General features: G+C 53.4%; 1 protein-coding gene across 1 annotated transcript in view; it reads right to left on the bottom strand.

The window, feature by feature from the left end:
- KLHL26 (kelch like family member 26) overlaps positions 1–16,575 on the bottom strand; it is a 28,181-nt gene extending 11,606 nt beyond the window's left edge. Inside the window, exon 1 of the mRNA XM_036093809.2 lies at positions 16,456–16,575. Within this exon, the coding sequence (XP_035949702.1) occupies positions 16,456–16,532 (77 nt within the window). The 5' untranslated portion in view covers positions 16,533–16,575. The remainder of the gene's footprint in view (positions 1–16,455) is intronic.
- Between the last annotated feature and the right edge of the window lie 7,072 nt (positions 16,576–23,647).

The following is a 23,647-nucleotide window of genomic DNA, read 5'->3' on the forward strand; positions in this document are numbered from 1 at the left end:
GGGAAAGCCACAGGAAGTGCAGGACCACACCAACTGCGGTCCCCGTGCCCCAGTGACAGGGACCCACAGTGGAGGTGGGGGCTGCCCTGGAAGCGACACCTGGTGGGGTGGGTGCTCCCCAACTCCTGCCCTCATCTGGCTGCTGGCCCTGGTCTCCATGGTTGGTTTCCCAACCCTACAGGAGAGATCTGAAGCCCCGGAACAGTTCTTTTCACTGGAATGTTGAAAAAAAAAAAAAAAGGGAAAGGCAAGAACAAGAAAGAATTTCATGGAAACATTTCTTTGGGGTTTTGTAAAATCCTTTCCCACCCCCACATGGAGCCCAAAGCTCGGGCCAGAACAGAGTCTGACGGTATTGCCCCTTTAACATACTGTTCTGACATGCAAATTCCCTCACTTCCCCTCAAATCGGAGAGCACTTCCACTTTCAAAGCCAATTTTGGTTTTATTGTCCATGTGGCTCGATGGAGCACAGCAGCGCAGCACAGCTGGTTGGCTCACACCCCGGCCGATGTCGTACCAGGGAGCTCCAGGCCACTCCACCCGAGGGTCCCGGGTGCATCAGCAGGGAAGATGCCGCACTTCACTGGAGAGAGGGGACAGAGACCCAGAGAGGGGACAGAGACCCAGAAAGAAGTGGGGAGGGAGACCGGGAAAGGGGGGGTAGACAGAGACCCAGAAAAAGGGGGATAGAGACCCAGAGAGGGAGACAGAACCCGGAGGCGGGGTGGGGGCTGGAGAAGTTCTGGCAGCCAGCTGGTCCACCTCTCTGCCCTATTTCACACAACACCCTCCCCCTACCCCCTGTCCTCCAGCCACACTGGAAATTTCTCTGCCTTCTCCCTCCTATCCACCTCTGACTCTTAACAAGGCAGGCCCACTGACTGAGCACATGCCAGGCGTGGTTCTTCACATGCAACCGCATGAATCCCCCTCCAAGACAGGGAAACTGAGGCCCAGCACAGCCCCTACAGTTGCAAGCAGCTCCAGCACTGGCTTCTACTTCTTGCTCTACCACAACCTGCTGACTGCCAAGGCCAAAGCGCTGGCTCCTAGGCACGCAGCTCCGTGGGGAAAAGTGCATCTGAGCCAGAGTCCCATATGCCCCACAAAGGCAGACACCCCCAGCTACTGTTGCCATGGTTACCACAATATTTCACAGCTCCGGGTACTGTGCTCCCAGCCCAAAGGATAGAGTCACCATGTTCTGGCACCTTGCACGGGCCCTCAAATGCTCAGGCTGGCCAGCAGCCCCCATGCTCACGTCAGTGTGCTTTCTCTGGGGACTGCTCGCCAGAGGCCGCCCCGCCCTCCTCACCCCTCAGGCGGCAACAGCCCATTCCTGGGGCTATCCTCCTGAGTAAGGGCTTGATCCCTGGGCTCCTAAGGGAGCAGACAAAAGACCGGGGCTTCTGGGTGGACAAGCGTGGAGCTCAGGAGCAGATGAAGGTCCTCACTGCAGTGTCCCAGCAGGCCAGGACACCAAAGCACTAACAGACATCTAGGGGGGAACAAAGACTCAGAGAGTGAGGGACAGAGACCCAGACAGGGGAGGACAGACACCCAGAGGGAAGGAGACAAAGACCTAGAAAGGGAGAGAAGAAATCCAGCAGGGCCCCTAGATCCCATGTCTCCCCACCGAGCCTGGGCCCTCTCTATGCCATCAGTGGTTGTTTACTTCTCATTCCTGGTCATCATGCTGTTTTGTTCCCACGTCTTCTTCGATAATTTAAGACAGGATGCCCAGAGCCAAGGCCTATCTGCGCACCCCATGAGTGGATCTGTGCCAGGAGGGCAAGTGCACCAGGCCGATGGACAGGGGCAGAGTCTCCTCCGCTCCCTCCCACCCAACCTGCCTCCAAGCGCCGGAGGCGTGGGAATGGCCAGAGCCCACTCTGAGTCCATCCTGGAAACATGTTGCCTACAGAGATGCCCTCCCAGAGTCCTGCAAAGGAGCCCCAGGCCACACTTGCTCACTTCACCTTCTTCATGCCATCACCATCATAGCTATCTCCCTACGTGTATGTCCTTGGCTCCTGCCTGTCTGGGCTCACCAGGCAGTGACAGGGTGACAGAAGAGAGGGGATGTCAGGTAGTTCCCAGCAGGAAGTAACAGTGCCACCTGCAGGCACCTGGGGCTGGCAACTCCTGAGAGCCCCCACGTGACAGCCAGGGAGCCTGAGGGTGGAAAGGTCATCAAGGCAGGCAGGCAGAGGTTCTGGAACCCACATCCACCTTGAAAGAACCATCCTGGGGCCCCTGGTGGCTCAGTTGGTTAAGCGACTGCCTTCGGCTCAGATCGTGACCCCGGAGTCCTGGGATCAAGTCCCACACTGGGCTCCCGGCTGGGCGGGGAGCCTGCTTCTCCCTCTGACCCTCTCCTCTCTCATGCTATTTCTCTCTCTCTCTCTCTCAAATAAAATAAAATCTTTAAAAAAAAAAAAAAAGAAAGAAAGAACCATCCTGAATCCTCCCAAGGACCAAGGACCCAGCATGGTAAGAGAAGTAAAGCTTCGCGGGGCTTGAACTCATAACCCTGAAATTAAGACCTGAGCTGAGAGCAAGAGTCAGACACTTAGCCAACTGCGCCACCCAGGCGTCCCGAGAAGTAAACTCCCCAGGGCTGGAAGCAGTGGCTGGGGTCTGCCTCCACATAGCACAAGCCTCACAGTGAGACCCCGGCGAGCCTACCCGGAAGCCCGCCCAAGATTCCGTGTCCACAGAGCCTGGCGTGGGGTGGCCACACTTGGTGCCGGCTCCACTCCAGGCAGGCCCTGCCAACTCGGTCATCCTGCTTTTCTATGACAGGGACAAACCACATGGATCCCTGCATTCCCCAAATATCCACTGGGTCACAGCCAGAACTCTGCAGGCACTGCCCGCCCTCCCACCTGGGTAAGCCAACAACATCGAACCCCAGCACTCTCCCGCCTCAGCCCCCCGTGGCCCTCCACAGCCTCATTCTTCATGGGCCACTGTCAGCCCAGTGTCCCTCGAGCTAGGCTGTGACCTCCTGCCCAGGCCCTGTGCCATCATCCCAGCCTCTGACTAAGCCTAGGACACACAGGGTCCTGGCCACTGCTGATGGACAGGAAGACCCTGTGGCAGCACTCCTCCAAACCCAAACCTGCCCTACTCTGGCCACTTCTCAAGCCTAGAAAGAAAAGTGGACACCCAGACCCTACTTCCCTCACCAGCAGCAAGCTGTCTTCACACTACCTCTGCCCCTCCCTGCCCTGCAGTGAGCACCCACCATGCAGGGCTGTGGGCCAGGGTGTGTACAGACGTGGCTCCCAGCTCACCTCCCGGTGGGCAATACGGAAAGGAGGATACCACTATTATCACCATCTTACAGACGGGGACATTGAAGCACAGAGAGGTTCAGGCACCCACCCAAGGCCACACAGCATACAAAAGGCCTTGGCAGGTGCCGGCCTCTCTGTAGCCTCAGATGGGTAGGCCCCATATCACCTCCATGATATAGATGGGGAGACCAAAGCTGGGCTGAGACCATTCTCCAAGGACACTGAACCATGACTGAACATAGAGCTGGCCAGCAGGAAGGGCAGGCTGTGGCTCCTCAATGCTGGCAGGGCAAGGGTGTGGACTATCCCACCAATCCTCCAGCCACCATGAGGGACGTAATCCCACTCTGCCAGGTCACACTGGGAGAGCCTTACCCAGGACCCTATGCCCCCCGAGCCCAGCTCTACTTGTCTTCCCTGATCATTGCTCCATCTGGTACACCATCCACCAGTTTCCAGCCTATCTCTCCGAGGCTAAAACAGGAGCCTCACCAGGGGAGGGCAGGGCAGGTTCTATCTCCTGCTGTGTTCCAGCACCTGGCACCATGTGCTCAGAGCTCAGTCATGCTCACCGACTGGATGGCTGAATGGCTGAGTGGGTAGATGAGTGGGTGGGTGGATGGATGGATGGATGGATGGATGGATGGATGGATGGACAGGTGGGTGGATAGGTGGGTAGATGGATCGGTGAGGTGGCAGGTAGATGGTTACCAGGTGGTAGCATTGGCTGGCTGGAGCCTGACTCATCTCTCTGCTCGCTGCAGATATCTACTGCGTATACCTGCTCTCTTCATCCCCTCCACGAAACCTCCTGGTCCAAGTTCTGGGACTGGGTATGTTATCCTTTGATTGGGCTCAATCCAGGAAGCAGTGAACAGGATTTTATCTAGAATGTCTGGCCTCCACACTTTGCTCATGCTGTTCCCCGTGTTGAAGGGCTGACTCCTCCTGCCCCCCCACCTTCCTCCTTATGCCACACTTCCAAGGCCACCAGCTTTTCCATGCACCCCTGCCACGTTACCCTCTGAGCCTTCTGAAAGGAGAAGCTCTCCCCTCATGGTGGCTGGAGGATTGGTGGGATAGTCCACACCCTTGCCCTGCCAGCATTGAGGAGCCACAGCCTGCCCTTCCTGCTGGCCAGCTCTATGTTCAGTCATGGTTCAGTGTCCTTGGAGAATGGTCTCAGCCCAGCTTTGGTCTCCCCATCTATATCATGGAGGTGATATGGGGCCTACCCATCTGAGGCTACAGAGAGGCCGGCACCCGCCAAGGCCTTTTGTATGCTGTGTGGCCTTGGGTGGGTGCCTGAACCTCTCTGTGCTTCAATGTCCCCTCATGACCCAGCCAGGGTTCTCCACAGCCTCTCTTTCCCCTCAAAGCCCAGCCAGGGCCTCCATGTGAGGGGCGGCAGGGGCAGACGAGTGGACAAGTCTCGGGCTGAGGCTATGCCTATTCTGTTCCCACCCACTGGCACAAGGCCAATCCCAGGCAGAGCCCATCCCCCCACATTACCCCCACTGCACTGGGCTTGGAGACAGAGCCACTTGAATAAGCAAAACCCCTTCACTCTAGAGGTCAGGCAAGTAGGTGTATGACTACGTGGCCCCAAAGCACCGCTCACTCAGAAACCTAGTGAGATTCTAGCACTGCCAAATTCCAACATCTCAGTGTCCAGCCCAGCTACCTCACCTGGCAGGACAGGTGCTGAGGCCCCAAAATAGACAGTTCTGCCAAATGGCACATGCTCATGACCAGTGGGTGCTAGGCCAGACACAGGCAGATGCAGATATGGAGATGGCTCAGCCTGGCCCTTCCAACAGCAGCACAAATTTAGGCATCAGAAGGGGCCTGTCATGAATACCTCCATTTTAGGGGGTGCCAACATCCCTCCCCTCTTCTGACAAGGGCCTCCTGTTTTCCTCAGGGAACCTCCTATTCCCCAGTGGTAGGAATCAGAAGACCCCATCTCTGGACTGAAAAGGGAGACTCATGACCAATTAGAGCTTCCCAGATCCCTGGCCACAGGATGCGGGTGTGACCCATGTGATCCAATCAGAGCCTTCCCTGGGACTTTTGCTGGAGCGACCAGAATGGAGATTAGTGTTCCCCCTGGGGTTGCAAGGCTAGGTCACCTTGCCCAGCCAGGAGGGAAGGCAGAGCTGAGAGAAAGGAGTCACAGAGTCCAAGGGAATCATCTGAGCCCTGAATCTCAACGTACCTAAAACTAGAACTCTCCCTGAACCGTTTTTTGTTTTTAATGTGAACAATGAACTTTTCTTTTTTTTTTTTTTTAAAGATTTATTTATTTGACACAGAGAGAGAGACAGCTAGAGAGGGAACACAAGCAGGGGGAGTGGAAGAGGGAGAAGCAGGCTCCTGGCTGAGCAGGGAGCCCGATGCAGGGCTCGATCCCAGGACCCTGGGATCATGACCTGAGCCGAAGGCAGATGCTTAACGACTGAGCCACCCAGGCGCCCCTGAACTTTTATTTTCTAATTTAAGGCAGAGAATTGAGTTTCTGGCGCTCATAACCGAAGGGGGCCTTCAATGTTAGAAGCCTCTGATCCAGGGCTCCTGTCCACCACGTTCCAGATGAGCCTCAGAAAAAACCACCATGGAGTTACCACTTCTCCAGCTGCCGCCTCTCCCTGCGCAGCACACAGGCTTTCTACCCCGGGGATGGGAGGGGCAGGGAGGGTTGAGGAAGTACAAGCTGGGTGATCTGTAGCAAGTGGGTAGTGGCCGAACTCAGCCTAAGTCCTGCCTGCCTGTGACAAGACAGCCAGCTCCCCATGAAAGGTCAGCAAGCTCCCCATGTACCCCACCGCGAAAGTTCAGCAACTCTAAATGCTAAAATGCTGGAAGCAAGCCTAAGGCTGGAGCTGCAGGGCTGTGCTATGCCATCAGCCTCAGCAAGAAAAACACCACCCCTTGCTTCTGTAAGTGACTCACGTGGAGCATAAACATTTGTGTGCTCCCAACTGCCCTGCCTCACCCCCTTGCATGACAGAGAGGGGGAGAAAAGAGAGCAAGAGACACTCTCCTGGGACCCACCAGATTTCACCAAGGCAAGCACACAGTTACAACTTTCAAACACAGTCCTGTCAGTTTTCTATGTGGAGGCTGCCTCGGGGGTCCTCAGGGGGGCTCCTTTACACGCCTGCCGCCTCAAGGACACAGTGCCACCCCTCAACCCCATCTTGAGGGACTGTCCTACTCGCAGCTCCGGTCTCTCGGTAGATTCTGGTGATCAGGTCTCTCTGCTCCTGCTTCCTTCAGCAGGCTGCTTCAAATTCTAACATCCCATTGAGAGAGAGCTCTCCGGATATGCAGCCCAGCCCGCTCCCGCCCGATCCGTCTTTGACCCCTGTGGAATTCTGCAGTTGTGGCGTCAGAAAACATCTTCGGTCTCAATCTCGGGTGACCCCCCTCGAGACCTTTAAAAGCCCAAAGGTCCACCCCTCAAGATTTCCTCTAGGCTGAGCTGTTCAATTCCGGAAGCTGCTTCCCTCACAGGAAAGGTCTGCGATTCCCCAAAGGTGCCGGTTACTTCCTCCCGAATCACAATATTTTCAGTGTGCGGTGAGGTGGTGTGTGCAAAGAAATCAGCCCCTCAGCCGGTCGGCCAGGGGTCTGAAACCGCGCTGGCTGCGCCCCAACACCCGCTCCCAGCTCGGCAGAGGAGGAATGCTAAGGAAGCGCTCTCTTAGCCGTGGGGGACGAGTTCTGTGAATCCTGAGCAGCCCTCTCTGGAGAGAAATGGGAAAGGGGAGGGGGCAGGAGGAAGGGACTGGAGACTCGGGGTTAACAAGTGTTAAGAGCTCGTCTGCACAGCTGCGGAGCGGCTACCACAGGAGGAAGGCGGGTCTGCCGGCAGTGGGGACCCCGCGGCCCCGGCCCCCACTTCCCAGTGCAGGCAGCTGGACAGGGAGAGTGGCTGGCCGTTTCCCATCCTCAGCACATGGGGCTGAGATCCTGTTCCTTAACTAAATGAAGCACATGCAAAAGGGCACTGCTCACTGGCTTCTCTCTAATGGGCCGATTCACTGACAACATGCCTGCTTCTGTTTCTCTACCCAGACCATGCCATTAAATACAGTGAGGAAAAGGGGGATCCTCAGCCAGCAGAGTGCAGAAGGCTGTTCCAGAAGCCTCTAGGTCAGGCCAGGTCCCCTCAAAATCCTGTCACAGGCTATGTGTGGGGTATTTGCTGGAGCAAATCAGAGCCACCACGGGGAAGCTCTGCTCTGGGGAGCACACACATTCTAGGGGACATGGGTCTTTAAGCATACAGAATGTACTGTGAGCACAGGGCAGAGGATGCAGAGAGGCGGGTGGACAGAGCCACCAGGCCCCAAGGAGGCAACACTGGAGCTGTGCAAAGCACTGGGACAAGACACTCTAGCCAAGGAAGAGCCAGGCCAAAGGCCCAGGAGGGGTGCCAGAGGAGTGCTGTTGGGAGACCAGCCGGGCTGCGGAAGCACAGAGAGCCCAGTGGGTGGGTAGGACCTCACTATGAGGGTGGGGGTGGGGGTCACATGGAGAAGTAAAATTTGTTCTGAGAGTGAAGAACCCGCCCACAGGTGGCAGGCAGAGCAACATGGTCTGATGCCTATCTCAGGAGGGACCCACTGGCTGGAGTGTGGGGCAGCAGCTGGGAGGGCAAGAGCCAATGGTGGCTCAGAGCAGGGATGAAGAAGAGATGGAAGAAGGGGCAGACAGGGATGTGGCTCAAAGGTGGAACCAACATAATGTGCCAACAGATGATGGGAGGAGACAGTAGTGTGGTGAGTGCTCCCAAGGTGAAGCTCAGAGCAGGCGGGCAGAATCGAAACTGGGGAGACCTCCCAGGGTGGCTAAGGCTAGGCCAAAGCCTCTTCTCAGGAGAAGGCACATTCCTGGGACCAGGAGCTGCTCGCTGGAAGACCTGAGGCCCTTGAGCAAGGACAGGCACGAGGGCTTTCCAAAGCAGAGACAAGCCCTCAAGCCCTCCAGGCTGGAAGTCCGCCTCTGCCTCCCATCTCCACTGGATGCTCACAGGCAGCACAGCCGCAGGCCAGTGGGGCCTCTCCTACCTCCTGCCTGCCTGCCTGCCTGCCTAATGGATCCTTCCCCAGTACTCACTCCTCAGTCCTGGATGAAACCTGAGAGCCAGTGACCCTGTGCCCGGCCTCCACCGGTGATCAGCACATGGCACGAGTTCAATCTCGAATCTTCCCTAAACCCCTGCCTACCTTACCATCTCTACAGCTCCCACCTAGGTCTAGGCCCCTTTGTCTCTCAAAAGAGGGATCCTTCCCAAACACAAATCTGACCCAGGCCCCCCCCCACTCAAACTTTGCACCCCCCCACCGAGTCTCCCAGCCTCCTCCCTCCCACCCCCTCCAGCTCCTCTCTGCCCTCATGACCCCTAAAAAGCCAGGCTGCTCCTCCTTCAGTACCTACACATGCCACTTGCCTATACCCAGAAAAGAGTCTACTTCCCATGACCCCCTTCCCCCAAGCTGATACTAACCCTCAGACTCACCTCAACCTCATTCATGAGGAGGCTCTCAGAACCTTCCAGAAAAGGCAGGAACCTCCCACTTGGCCTCAGGATCATTTATGGCAAGTATGGAAAAATGACTGCATAACTGTCTTGCTAACCCTGCTAGCATGTCCACGTGGGCAAGGCCTGACCATCCTGGGGGCCCATATGCCCAGCACCAAGCATAGCAGCAGGCACACAGGAACCATGGGACCATCACCAGAGGAAGAGAAAGGTGTCAAACGCGTCCTGTCCACAAGAGAAAGGAGTCAGAGATGCCAGAAGTCACCTCTGTTGATGAATTGTTTCTATCTGGGCCTTTCCTCCCAGTCCCCTTACTCCTCCCATCCTTCTCCAGGGCCTTCAACCCCAGGTCTGCAACATGACCTAAGACCAAAGGGCAGGAATGCAGAGAAAGCCTCACTTTTAAAGTGTCTGGGGAGGGATGCGAGCACAAACCTCTGACCTGGTCTCGCTAAGCTCTCCCGTGCGGATCGGCAATAAAAAATAACTGGCGTTAAGAAAAGCGGGATGACACACAGCACGGGCTCCCTGGAGATGGCACTATGATAGCGGAGGCTAATAAAACCTTTCTATCCCTATGGCCGACGACAAGAAGGCCGCCCCCAGGGGAGTCACAGCTACCAGGTGGAAGGGGTCCAGCTGTGAGACAAATGCTCCACAATTCGGGGCAAAGTGAGCAGTTTTCAGAGCAATTTCACATCATGAGCTCTCAGGACCCTGCTGGCGAGAAGGTGAGGAAAGGGGCGCCTCGCTCCCTGAGGAGGAGCTGAGCTTCTTGGCCTGGCCCTCTAGCACCTCCAGCCCAGTGCTCCCCCTAGCCTGCCTCAGATTCAGCTGCCCCCACCCCAATACCCTGCAGAGACCCACGGAGCTGCGCTCTGTACTGCTGCCAGGTGCCAGGCCCGCCCGAAGGCATCTGCCCTCTCCGTGTTGCAGAAGCACCTTGGATTTGGAATGTGCCATTCTCCTACTACCCCTGCCACTGACCCTCTCATGACCACCAAGTAACGGTGCCACCCTCCTCCCAACTGCTCAGCCAACTGCATGTTTGTGTCCCCCAGAAATCACATGTTAAAATCGAACCCCCAATGTGATGGTATTAAGATGGCCGAGGGGGATGCTTTGGGAGGTGATTGGGTCATGAGGGTGGAGCCATGAATGGGACCAGTGCCCTTATAATATGGACCCTGGGGTGTCTGGCTGTCTCAGTTGGTAGAGCATGTGACTCTTGATCTCGGGCTTGTAAGCTCGAGCCCCACATCGGGTGTAGAGATTACTTAAAAAAAAAAAAATCTTAAAAGAAAAGCGGGGGGTGGGATCCCAGAGTGCCCCCTTGCCCCTTCAACCATGTGAGGATACACTAAGAAAACAGCCATCTCTGAACCAGAAAGTGGCTTCACCAGACACCAAACCTGCTGGTGCCTCGATCTTGGAATTCCCAGCCTCCAGAACTTTGAGAAACATGTTTCCGTTGTTTATAAGCCACCCAGTCTTTGGTATTCAGCAGCCAGAATGGACTAACACACCAACTTTCTCTTTTCCCCACCTGCCACACTGACTCGCAGGCAAGACCTGCCAACGACAACCCGCAGCCCTGCCAGGCCCCACTGGGCACGGCAGGCAGAACGTGGGCAGCATCAGGACTGCAGGCTAACATTGCCACTTCCGCATTAACATTTAGATGCACAGGGGCGCCTGGGTGGCTCAGTCGGTTAAGCATCTGACTTTGGCTTGGGTCATGGTCCTGGGGTCCTGGGATTGAGCCCTGATTCAGGCTCCCTGCTTCTCCCTCTCTCCTCCCCACTCATGCTCTCTCTCACTATCTCTGTCTCTCTCTCTCAAATAAAAAAAAAAATCTTTAAAAAAAAAAATTTAGATGCACAGGCAACATGCCGGGCACCCGCTGAGCACACCCTGGCCCCAGCTTGCTTCGTCCCAGCTACCCTGCCCAGTGGGCCTGTGGTCCCACTTCCCAGATGAGCAGTCTAAGGTGCAGAGGGTTGCAGACATGCCCAAGGTGCACAGTATGTGGGGCGGCCCTGCTCGTCAGACGAGGGGCCACAGACACAGGTGGGTCTGATGAGGCACCTGCTACCACCAAATCTCCCAAAATTCTGAAGAGGAGGAGCTGAGGCCCCACCTCTGAAGGGTCAAACCCCTACCCCTCCCTCCTGGCTGAAAAGAGGACAAAGCCAAAGGAACAAGAACCTTCTCAGAAGGCCAAAAGGTCCCCCAGTCTTTCACACAAGGGTTGGGGGCCTGAACTCTTCCAGGGCCTCAGGGCTGAGTGGTGACAATCTAGGACACCGCCAGAGAGGGCTTGTTAAGAAAGTTTAAACAAGCAAAGGTCACCAAGCCAGAAGCAGATAGCTGCCTTGCTGAACTGTGCCGAACCCGCTCACACTGTGTCTGGGCCATAGCTTCCCATGAAAACACCTGTGGCTGGCACGTCCCTCACCCAATACCCTCGCCTCAGCCCCCAGGAGCAGCGTGAGTCAGCCAGACTGGGTCCCATCCAGACACCTTTCGGGAAGATGGGCTGAGGAGTGAGGATGCCAACAACCCAACATCTGAAGAGCCTCTGTGGCAAGAAGGTCCCTCCAGAACTCAGCCAGCTGGGCACCTCACAGTGATGGAATTTTAGCTAGGAAAGTGCATCTCCCAGGAGAATTCCTCCACTCTCCCCCAACTCAACACCCCAAGTGGCTGCAAACCTCCCCTCCCTCCTGAGCCTGGACCCTTTTGGAGGGCCTGAGGTGGAGCTGGGAGGGGGCCCACTAGAGAACAAGTGTCTTTTGTGTGAGTGAGCCTGTGGCTAGGACCCCACCTCCCCTCTGCAAACCTCGGCTGAGACAGCCACGCTTCAACCATCCCGAGGTTCGGCTTGGTTATTAACGACCATCTCTACTAGGCAACAAGTTTTTTGTTGATCCCTCGAGATGGGAAGGAAGGAGAATAAGCTTTTCTCTTTCTTTTTTTCCCCCTTGGTTGCAGAAAAGTGAAGTTGGAACAAACAAGTTATATAACGCTGGGGGCGGTGGGGGGGTGGAGGAGCTCAGTCCCTCCTGAGGACAGTTTCTTGAGTTGTGGGACCGCTGGAAAGGCCAAGGGGAAGACAGGAACCGCCCCCATCCCTGGCCAAATGACAAAACCCTTCATGGGACAAAAAGGCAGATGCAGGAGCCTCCTGGAAGACTGGAAAACCAACCCCACAGCCTCCCCACAGCTCCCCACAGCCAGCCTCCCCCCAGCCCTCAGCAACCCCACAAGTCTCCCTGAAAAGGCGAAGGACTGACCCGATCCCAGGGAAGGGACTTCCTACCCGCCAGACTGCAAGCCCTAGAGAGCTTTTCCACACCCCTTTCATCCATCCCTTTCTCTCTCCCTCCCCACCCCCAGCCATATTTCTTGAACATTTACTTCCTCTGTGCAGCCCTTGCTCCAGGCATATAAGACAGAATGAGGCAGACGCTCTCCACCCTCAAGGCATTTCCACTAATAAACACACCAAGGAGTGTTGGGTTGAGATAGTGTGATCAAGGACACACAACAGCCATATGACCCAGCCACTCCGCTCCTGGTATACACCCCAAGAACTGAACACAAGTGTTTCCACAAAAACTTGAACATGCGTGTTCACAGCAGCACAGTCCAACTAGCTAAAAGGTGGAACCAACCTAAATGTCCACCTGTTGGTCAAATGGTTAAACAAAATGTATGGTATGTCCACACAGTGAGATATTATACAGTCGTAAAAAGGAATGAAGTACTGATACACTTTCCAACGTGGATGAATCCTGAAAACATTACACAAAGTGAAAGAAGCCTGACACAAAAAGTCACATATTGTATGATTCCATTTATGAAACAGGTAAATTATATAGAGATGGAAATGAGATGAATAGTTGTAGGAGGCTGGGGTAGGAGGAATGGGGAGTGATTGCCAATAGGTACGGAATTTTCTTTTGGAGTGGTGGAAATGTTCTGGAACTAGACAGATGGGATAGTTGCTCAATATTATGAATATACTAAATGTCACAGAATTGTTCACTTTTTGTGGGTGAGTATTTAACGCTATAAAAATTTTACCAAACAATCCAAGGTGACCAGAAAAAGCATTCTGAGGGCTAACTGAGCTCGGTGGTCAGGCAGATGGCTCTGAAAGGATATGAGCTGGGAGTGTGGAAGGCTGAAAAGGAATGAGGCATGGGCAAGTGATAGACCAGGCCTCGCTGGCCCCTTTGGAATAAGTGAAGGAAGGAATAAATGAACATTACAAGGGCCTCTAGATCTCAAGGGATCCTTGGCAAAATATTGTGTGCCACAATCTCCCTCAAAACTGGATCCTCTTCCCACGTGCTCCATCTCACCATATTAGGGATTCTTGCCCTTCTCCCCATACAAGCACCACAGGGATAAGAGCCCCTTCCCTATCAGTTGCTCTAGACAACTGTAATCTTTCCACTAGGATGGATAGAAGGGGGCAAATGGGAATCTCGGAAGTGGGGGAAATGTCTTTTTAAAAAATGCCTCCAGGGGGGCGCCTGGGTGGCTCAGTTGGTTAAGTGACTGCCTTCGGCTCAGGTCATGGTCCTGGAGTCCCGGGATCGAGTCCCACATCGGGCTCCCTGCTCAGCAGGGAGTCTGCTTCTCCCTCTGACCCTCCTCCCTCTCATGCTCTCTGTCTCTCGTTCTCTCTCTCTCAAATAAATAAATAAAATCTTTAAAAAAAAAAAATTAAAAAAAAAATAAATAAATAAAAAATGCCTCCAGGACACCTGGGTGGCTCAGTCAGTTAAGTAAGCATCTGCCTTCAGCTCAGGTCATGATTCTGGGGTCCTGGGATAGAGCCCTGGAGCCCTGCTCAGCAGGGAGTCTGCCTTTCCCTCTCCCTCTGCTCCCCCCCCACACACACACTTGTGCATGCACGCTCTCTCTCTCTCTCTCAAATAAATAAATAAATAAATAAAATCTTAAAAAAAAAAGTGCCTCCATTCAGAAAAGATTTCTTAGAGGGGTGCCTGGGTGGCTCAGTCAGTTAAGCATTCAACTCTTGATCTTAGCTCAGGTCTTGATCTCATGGTCATGAGTTCAAGCCCTGTGTTGGCCTCCATGCCCAGCATGGTGCCTGCTTAAAATAAAATTTTAAAAAAGAAAAGATTTCTTACATATGACACTAAAAGTGTAATCCATTAGAGAAGAACACTGATCAACTGGACTTCATCAAAATGATAAAATTTTGCCCTGTGAAAGATATCATTAGGAAAATGAAAGAAAGAAAGATAGATAGATAGATGAGCCACAGACTGGGAAAAAGTGTTTGTGAATCATATATCTGATAAAGGACTTGTAGCCAAAATACATAAAAAATTCTTAAAAGTCAACAATAAGACGACAACTCAATTAGAAAATGGGCAAAAGATTTGAAAAGTACCCAACGAGACCATGAAAAAGTGTCCAACGTTATTACTTATTAGGGAGATACAAATTATAACCAAAATAAGATACCCGTATATACTTAAAATGGCTAAAATTAAAAACTGGCCACATCAACCGTAGACAAGAATGGGGTGCAACCGGAACTCCTGTACATTTGCTGGTAGAAATGCAAATGGTACAGTCACTCTGGAAAACAGGTTGGCAGTTTCTTAAAAAGTTAAACGTACATCTCCCATAGGACCCAGTCAGTCCACTCCTAGGTATTTACCCAAGAGAATAAAAGTATATATCCACACAAAAACACATACCTGGATGTTCACAGGGCCTTTATTTGTAATTGTCAAAACGGAAACCCAAATGTCCATTAACCAGTATATGAGTAAGCAAACTGTCTATGCATACAATGGAATACTCCGAAGCAATGATAAAGAACATCCTTCTGATACTTGTGACCACACAGATGAACTTCCAAAAGCATTCAGTTAAGGGAGAGAAGTCAGACATAAGAAGCCACATACAGTAGGATTCCATTCATATACAATTTCTAAAAAGGCGAAACTAGAGAGCAAAAGCAGATCAGGATGTGTTTGAGGCTGGGGGTTGACTGTAAGGGGCTTGAGGGAACTCTTTGGGGTGATGGAAGCCTTCTCAAAAAACTGGATTGTTTTAAAGGGTACATAACTCTATAAAATAATTAAAACTCAATCAACTGCTCAGCTAAAATGAGCGAATTATACAGACAACACCTTGCTGTTGTCCCCAAACTATCCCATTCCTGGGCCCAAGGCAGGGACCTGGGGTTAGCTGTCCCCTTTTGTCTGTTCCTTACGTGTCACCTCATGCCTGGTCAACAAGCCCTGCCAACTCTACCCCCTTAATGTCTTAAAATCTTCTGATCTCTTCTCACTCCCCGTTGTAGGCCTCTAAAGCCCCACTCATGCCTGGAGCCATCAGGTCTTTCAGGTCAGCACCAGCCCAAGTCTCCACAATGAGGACTGCCTCCACAGCACACAAGTAGTGAACGACTTCATCACTTATCACACTGGAATTATTTGCTCCCGTAAGCTCACCATCAAGGAAGAGCCCAGATTTCCTCCTTGGCCAACCAAGGGTGGCAGGCTTTCCTGGGAGGCCAGGATGGGAGGATCTGGGCCACGCTGGCCCTGTAAGAAGAGGAAGGTTGTGCTACCTAAGGCAGGCGTTCCTCCCCTCTGAGAATCCAAAACAATGCATACCAACACCTTCAATTTTTACACCAATTCTGGGGTTCAAGCAACCCATCTCAGGACTTGGACAAAGGAAAAGGGAGCTTCCCTTTTCTGTGGGCAAGACCTTGCTTCAAGTCCTTTAGTCTGGGGGAGGATTTGAACCCCATGGGGATGGGAGACAGGAGCACCAAGGATGGACCCTCCTTAGATTTTCAGGGTTCTCTCATCATCCTCAGGCTCCCCAAGACCCACCCCAGCTCCTTAGGACCCCTGGGAACTCCAGACCCTTTCCTGCCCATAAGGACACACTGGGACCCCTGGGGACAACGGCAGCCTCTGCTTTCAGGTTTTCCTAGGCCCTTTAGGCCTCTTTCAGGCCCTCAGATTCACTTGAGCCCCCTACCTCTAGCCTTCCACAGTCCTCACTCCTGCCAGGACCCCTCAGCATGCCCACAGGACCACCTTTAAACACTTCAGGGCAGGGTCCTACAGCACCCTCCAGGAAGCCTTGGGCCTCAGCCCCTCAAGCTCTCATCAGTCCCCTCCTTAAGAGTCCCCAAGACAGCCTCAACAAGCTCAAGACTGCCCATAGTCCCCTCCTCAGGCCCTCTCTGCCTCCCAGACCCTTTGGGATCCCCAGTTCCCCCATGGCCCCATCACAGTCAGGAGTCCATGGGTTTCCCTTCAGACTTCCATGCTCCTCAATGCCCCCTCAGACCCCTAGGGCCGCATGCAGATACCTCGAGGTCCTGGGGCCCCCAGCCCGCCTTCGGCTGCCCCTCAGCAGCCCTCGGTCCCCCCAGTACTCCATGACCCCCTAAAGCCAGCAATCCCCCGTAAAGACCCTCGAACCAGCCCAGGTGGCTCCTCAGCCCCTCACGACCCCCAGGACTCCCCACACGTCACCCTGGCCCCGGGTCAGGTGCCGGCCCACCCTGCGCACGGGTCTCACCTGCTCGGACGCTCGGGGCCCGGGCCCGCGCCAAAGCCGCCGCCACCAGCGCCGCCGCCGCCACCGGACTCCGCCATCTTCCCGCCGCCGCCGCCGCGCGTTCAAGTGACGGGAGCCGCGCGCGCCGGCCCGGGAGACAGAGACGCGGGGGGTGGGGGGGGCGGGGCGCCACCGGGCCTGCTCTGCAGGGGGCGGGGCCCTGGGCGAGGGGTGGGGCCTGGCCTAATGAGGGGGTGTGGCCTGGGCGGAGAGAGGTGGGGTCTGCGGATGGGCGGGGGCGGTGAAGGCAGGGGCCGGCTCAGCTGAGGGAAGGGGGCGGGGCCTGGACGGAGGGCGGAGTCTGTGATGAGGGGCGGGGCGTTATCTAGGTGGCGGGGCCTACTCCGGGCAGGCGCGGGGCAAAGGCGAGTTGTGAGGGGTTGATGGGACCTGAGAAGGGGCTCGGAGAGTAGGGGCTGGCCCGAAGGTGAAGTGCGGCGGGTCCGGGGAGGGGTCTGTTCTACGAAGGGGGCGGGGCGAGGCCGAGATGGGAGGAACAAGGAGAAACTGATCCAAGAGCTCTGATAACTTTCCCTGCCCTTCCAGGGCCACTCACTCCCCAAGACCTCCCTCAGATGTGGGAGTTCATCCCTTGCCCAGGCCTCAGACTTCCAACTGGGCTTTGGGTCCCAACCCTCCCCTGACCTACCCTCCCAGAGCCTCCACCCTCAAACCCAAGAACCTCCACCTTCAGACTCCAGTCATCTGCCCTCAGATCCCCAAACCTCCTGCTTCACCCACAATTCTGGTTTTCACACTCCCAAACCCTCCCCTCAGATTATCTCCCCCATCCTCTACACCAATCCTAACTCCCAATCCCCCAAATCCTTGCCCACAGACCCTTCATACCCATACTTATACCACCAAAGTCCACTCTACCAGAACCAACAGCCTTGGACCCTCAAATTCCAGCCCCCAATTACCCCATCTTCAGCCAACACTCAAAGTTGTGCATCTATGTCCTTCCTTTTTCTCTTTGTTCTCCTTCCTTCTCCCCTCCCTTCTTTCACTGCTCCCCACTCTGGACCCCATGGAGCCCACGGCCAACAAGGCCTTTGTAAAGCTTCCAGAGCCTTTCAAGGACACTCCCCACCCCCCCCCAATCCACTGAAAGCCTGGAATCTCCACCCTAGAAGGGTCCAAGTTCCCAGGATCCTCCCTCCAGCCTTGTGCCCATTTATACTTTCACCTTCTGAGTTGGAATACCCTCCCATGTGCAGCCTTGAGCAGGGTTCAGGGGTCCAAATGAAGCTCAGAGCTTTCCCTGCAATCAGTGCTAGGAGAAAGGAGTAGACATGCAAGGGGCAAGGAGGAAGCAAGGAGTCTGCCTGGGTGGGCTCCTGCAGCTAGAACCAGACTCAACTGATCATCTGCCGCTGAGGATCAGGTGGGTACAAGGTAGATACTCAATCACTTTTGTTAAATGCTCAGGAGTTGACATTGTGCAAGTTGAAAGATACCAGGTGCTGGGGGGCCCTGCTGACTTCTCCAGCACACCATAAGCGCTCAATAAATGTTGAATTGTGCATGCATGAGCAGCTCAAGTTCTAGCAAGCTCTGCACACACACCCTTGCCCATCGGAGGTTGGCCTGCCACTTGAGCCTTTGTTCCAAATGAACCACATGCAGGCATCAAACCCTGCTCAGCAGAAACCTACAGCTCACACGCCCGCCACACATACGGCTGCAGTCAATGGCATCCATATGCACTCACACTTCATAAACACCAAGATTTGACCCACATGTCAGACACACAGACATACGGCTGAAGATAAACAAGAAGAGGTTCACTGGGCCCCTGGCTGTGTGCTCACATGTAGCACTGCAGACACATGGTGCAGGGGACCTACCAGGTATTCAAAGATCATGTGGCACAGGACAGCCAGTGCAAAGGCCCTGAGCCAGGAGCATGCCTGGAGCGTTGCCTAGCAGGGGAAAATTGAGGGAGAGGGAAAGGGGAGGAGAAGATGGGGTAGGTGGCAATGAGTAGTGCTCCAGGTCACGGAGGACTTTATGGACCACCATGGAAGCATTTCCCCTGCATGAAATGAGGAGTGAGAGGGGGCTTGTGAGCAGAGGGGATATAACCAACACCAACAGTCGGGGAAATATCTTGAATTAGGGATATTACTTAGGAGGCAAGTATTCAGGCCAAGTGATGGGGCTCGTCCCAAGGTGGTGGCCAGGGAGAGGTGGGGGGTGGTCCTAGCTGGGACGTACTTTGCAGGTGGAGCCAAGAGGAGATGCAGCAGATGGGATGTGAGGATGAGGCAGAGCGAGGCCAGGGACCCTCCCCCAGGGTTCTCGACTGGAGCCTGATTGGCTGTCATACCTGGGATGGGACACAGGCAGGTTGGGGGACCCGGAGGGCCCACGAAGGTTATTGCAAACCCTCCTCCCATAATGCTGACCTGTGGTCTGGCAGAGCTTGGAAGCAGGACACGGCAGACCGCGTCCACGGGTCTGGCCGCCATCTGGCCCACAGCTGGCATTGTTCTCCCAGAGGCGGGGGCCTCGCCACCTGCTCCCTGGCTCCAGACCAGCTGTGGGACTCACGGTCCCAGGTCAGAGCTCAGAGGCCTCCTTGTAACCCCCAGGTGTTACAGAGGAGGAAATGGAGGCCTGGAAGTTGGGGGATGGCTTGTTTTCCTACGGCTTCGTGCTGGGGCCGGGCGTCCACCCCGTCTGCCCTTCCCTGCTGAGAGGCCTCAGAACAAGCTGCTGATGCTCCCAGGGCCCCTTTTGCTTCTCTGTGAGCTAGACAGTCAACATCTGACAAATGCTTGCCCTCTTTGCTATTACCCTTTGTTCTGCATCCACTTCGTACAAGCCTCAAGTCCTTGGGCGGGGTGCTCCAGTTCTTTATACCTCAGTTTCCCCATGTTTAAAGTATCCCTGCAGGACAGAGCAAGGCCAGGATGAAGTAAACAACGTACAGCACTCAGGGCAGCTCAGGTAGTAAGCCCCAAGTCCATGGCGGCTCTTGGCAGTTTACCTCTCCCACGCCCACTCTCTGTCCCCATGCCCTGCTTGGTTGTTTTCCCATAACTCTGTACGGTATTTTAGTTTTCCGTTGTTTAAAATTGAAATATAAGGGCGCCTGGGCGGCTCAGTCAGTTAAGACTCTTGATTTCGGCTCAGGTCGTGATCTCAGGGTGTGAGATCGAGCCCCATGTTGGGTTCCTCACTCAGTACAGAGTCTGCTTGAGATTCTTTCCCTCTGCCCCTCCCCCCATTCTCTTTCGCTCTCTCTCTCTCTCTCAAATAAACAAATTTTTAAAAAAATAAAATGAAATAAAATTGAGGGGCTCCTGGTGGCTCAGTCAGTTAAGCATCTGCCTTCGGCTCAGGTCATTATTCCAGGGTCCTGGGATCGAGCCCCGCATCGGGCTCCCTGCTCAGTGGAGAGCCTGCTTCTCCCTCTCCCTCTGCTGCTCCCCCTGCTTGTGCTCTCTGTCAAATAAATAAATAAAATCTTTAAAAAAAACCCAAAACACAAAAAATTCCATTGGCCCAAAAGGAAACCCTGTTCCCATGAGCAGTCACTCCCCATCCCCCTCCCCCAGACCCTGACAAACATCAGTTTGCTTTCTGTCTCTATGGGTTTGCCTGTTCTGGACATTTCGCATACACGGGATCCTACAATCCATGGGCTTCTCAGCATAACGTTTTCAAAGTTCCTCCACGTTGTAGCGAGTATCAGGGCTTCATTCCTTTTTGTGACTGAGTAATATTCTGTAGTGCCGATGGACCACATGTCATTTATTCATTCATCCATTGATGGACATTTTGGTGATTGTGACTAGCACTGCTGTGAACATGTGTCTACAGATAGCTGAGTCCTGTTTTCACTTCTCTTGGGTACCTCTGTAGGTGTGGAATTGCTGGGTCACAGGATAGCTCTAGGGGGAGCTTTCTGAGGGATTGTCATGTATTTCCTTTTCTTGTTTACCATCCATCCTCCCCCTGGAATGTCAACTCCCCAAGAGGTGAAGACCGTCTTTTCTTCTTGGCTATGGTAGTTGCACAACATTGTGAATGCACTAAATACCACTGAATTGTTCACTTTAAAATGGTGATTTTTATGTTATGTGAATCTCGCCTTGATGGGGAGAAAAAAAGGAGGGGCATATAGATCACTTCCTTCCAGGATTATGCGTGGGCTCAGTGAAGAATAAACACAGTTGCCCTTGATCTTGCTCTCTCCGTCACCCCAGCTGGCAGCACCTCGAGTGTCTCCTTCAAGTCAGGTCTGAGCTAGGTCCACCTTCTCTAATTTACCTGCAGTCTAGAAGGTTGCATGCCTGCAGCCCCTCCCACCACCACCATAGCTACACCTCCTAGGTTCCTATTGGGTGCTGGTGACCCCCAGACTTTTCTCCTGGTCTTCGTGACGACCTTGCAAAACAGGGAAAGTGAGACTCAGAGAGTGGAAGAAGCCTGCCAAGGCTCAGGAGCAAGAAATGGGACCCTCACTCTCTGACTCTGAGGCTCAAGCCCTCTCCAGAGCCCTATGCTGACCCCTTTTCTCCTTTCTTTTATTTTTTTATTTTTATTTATTTTTTTTTTTAAAGATTTTATTTATTTATTTGAGAGAGAGAGAATGACAGAGAGCACATGAGAGGGGGGAGGGTCAGAGGGAGAAGCAGACTCCCTGCTGAGCAGGGAGCCCGATGCGGGACTCGATCCCGGGACTCCAGAATCATGACCTGAGCCGAAGCAGTCGCTCAACCAACTGAGCCACCCAGGCGCCCTCTCCTTTCTTTTAATCAGGCATTCAGCAAGCACTTACTGACAGCCTCCTGTGCACCAGACCCTGTGGCGGGCATGGGACACACGTGCCAGACAAAAGGAAGAGAGCCCTGCCTCCCCTCCTCCGGGGGGAACAGTCTCGCTGAAAAGACATTGAACAAACATTCTCAGCATACTGCTTGAATGGTGTCCCCCCAAAAGACGTATCTACCTGGAACCTCAAAAAGAGTTTTTTTTTTTAATAAGAGTCTTGGCAGATAGAATTAAAGTAAGGATCTCAAGATGAGATCATCCTGGAGTAGGGTAGGTCCTAAATCTAATAACTTGGTGTCCTCATAAAAAGAAGGAAAGCCAGGGGTGTGGATCGGGAGGCTCCTGGTTGGCTCAGTCCGTGGAGCGTGTGACTCTGGATCTCAGAGTTGGAAGTTCAAGCCCCACGTCGGGTGTAGAGATTACTTAAAAATAAAATCTTAAAAAAAAAAAAAGAGGGAAATTCAAACAGAGAGAAGGCCATGTGAAGAGGGAGGCAAAGACTGAGGTGATGCTGTCACAAGCCAGGGAACATGTGGCGTAGCCAGGGCTGGAAGAGGCAAAGAAGCATTCTCCCCGAGAGCCTTCAGAGGTAACATGCCTGCCAACACTCTGATTTCAGACTTCTGGCCTCCAGGACGGTGAGGGACAGAGTGGTCTCTGGGCATCGTCCCACATTTTTCACACCCACCACAGGTCTCCTCCTGCAGGGAGCCTTCCTGGCTGCCCAGCAGAGGAGGGCCATTTCCCTTCTGCCCAGCCTGGCTGCCCAGGCTGTGTCTAGGTTGGGGCCTTGCCAGGGTCCTAGCCTCCTGCGTCCAGCATTAACTGGCAGCAAATCTGTTCGTGAATGAATGAATGCATGAATGAATGAATGAATGAATGAGGTTTTCCTGTGCTGACTATGCTTTGGTTCACCTTAGTCACTTCCAGCCCTGTGGCCTCTCTCAGGCCTCCCAGTGTCCCCACCATCACCCCAGAACCCAGCCTCCCCTGGCTTCTCCTACAGAAGGCAATTGTCCCTACCTGTGTGTGACTCTGGCTGGGGACCAGCAGAAAAAAACAACTTTAAAGATAGACGGAGACGAGTTGCATCTTGGCTGTCACTTTTTTTTTTTTTTTTAGTTACCATGTACAGAGTATTTTCAATGCCCCAAACTATGTATTCTCACCACATCCCCAAAGGGAAAGAAACAGTTATTACTATCGCCTCTGGATCATTAGCTAAATTACATGTGCAAAGACTCTATTCCCAAATAAGGTCACGTTCTAAGGTTCCAGGTGGATATGAGTTAAGTGGGGATGCCACTTAACCCACTACAGGTATTTATCCAACAGAAAGGAAGATATGTTTTTGTGTGTGTTTTTTTATTCTTTTTTATTTTTAAAGATTTTATTTATTTATTTGAGAGAGAGAATGAGATAGAGAGAGCATGAGAGGGGGGAGGGTCAGAGGGAGAAGCAGACTCCCCGCTGAGCAGGGAGCCCATTGCAGGACTCGATCCCGGGACTCCAGGATCATGACCTGAGCCGAAGGCAGTCGCTTAACCAACTGAGCCACCCAGGCGCCCCTGTGTGTGTTTTTTTAATATTTTATTTATTTGTTTGATAGGGAGAGAGAGAGAGAGCGTGCGCACAAGCACGGGGAGTGTCAGGCAGAGGGAGAAGCAGACTCCCTGCTGAGCAAGGAGCCCGATGTGGGACCCAATCCCAGGACCCCGTGACCATAACCTGAGCCAAAGGCAGACACTCAACCAACTGAGCTACCCAGGCGTCCCAGAAAGGGAGATATGGTTTTACCAGAGACATGAACACAAATGGTCATAAGAGCCCCAAACTGGAAACCCATCCCAGACGTCCATCAACAGGTCAGTGGGTAAACAAATGCAATTCACATAATAGAATACTACACAGCAAGGAAAAAGAACAAACCACCACTGTGTACATCCCACAGGTGGATCTCACCAATGCTGAGTGAAAGAAGGGGACACGAAGAGGACACATGATACGATTCCATTTATGTAAAGTTCATACACAGGCCATGCTAACCCGTGACATGTTGGGGCCCCCTGGGGCAGATCATCAGGAAACAAAGACCTTTACCACAAAGAGGCACAAGCACTTAGGGTGATGGAAATGTTCTATATCTTGGTGATGGAGCAACAGGGAGGTTTACATTTGTCAAAGCTCGTTGAACTGGGCATTTAAAAATGGTTGTGTTATTAGATGTCAATTATGCCTCATTAAAGCTGACTTATTAAAAAGCAAACAAAAAATGAAACTGGTCAGAAGGAGCCAAGATGATAGAGGTCAGACCCAGGGCTACCTCTTGGGGGTGACCAACTGGAAGCGAGCATGAGGGAGTCCCCCC

The sequence above is a fragment of the Halichoerus grypus genome, chromosome 1, assembly GCF_964656455.1.
Source record: "Halichoerus grypus chromosome 1, mHalGry1.hap1.1, whole genome shotgun sequence".
Taxonomy (NCBI): Eukaryota; Metazoa; Chordata; class Mammalia; order Carnivora; family Phocidae; genus Halichoerus; species Halichoerus grypus.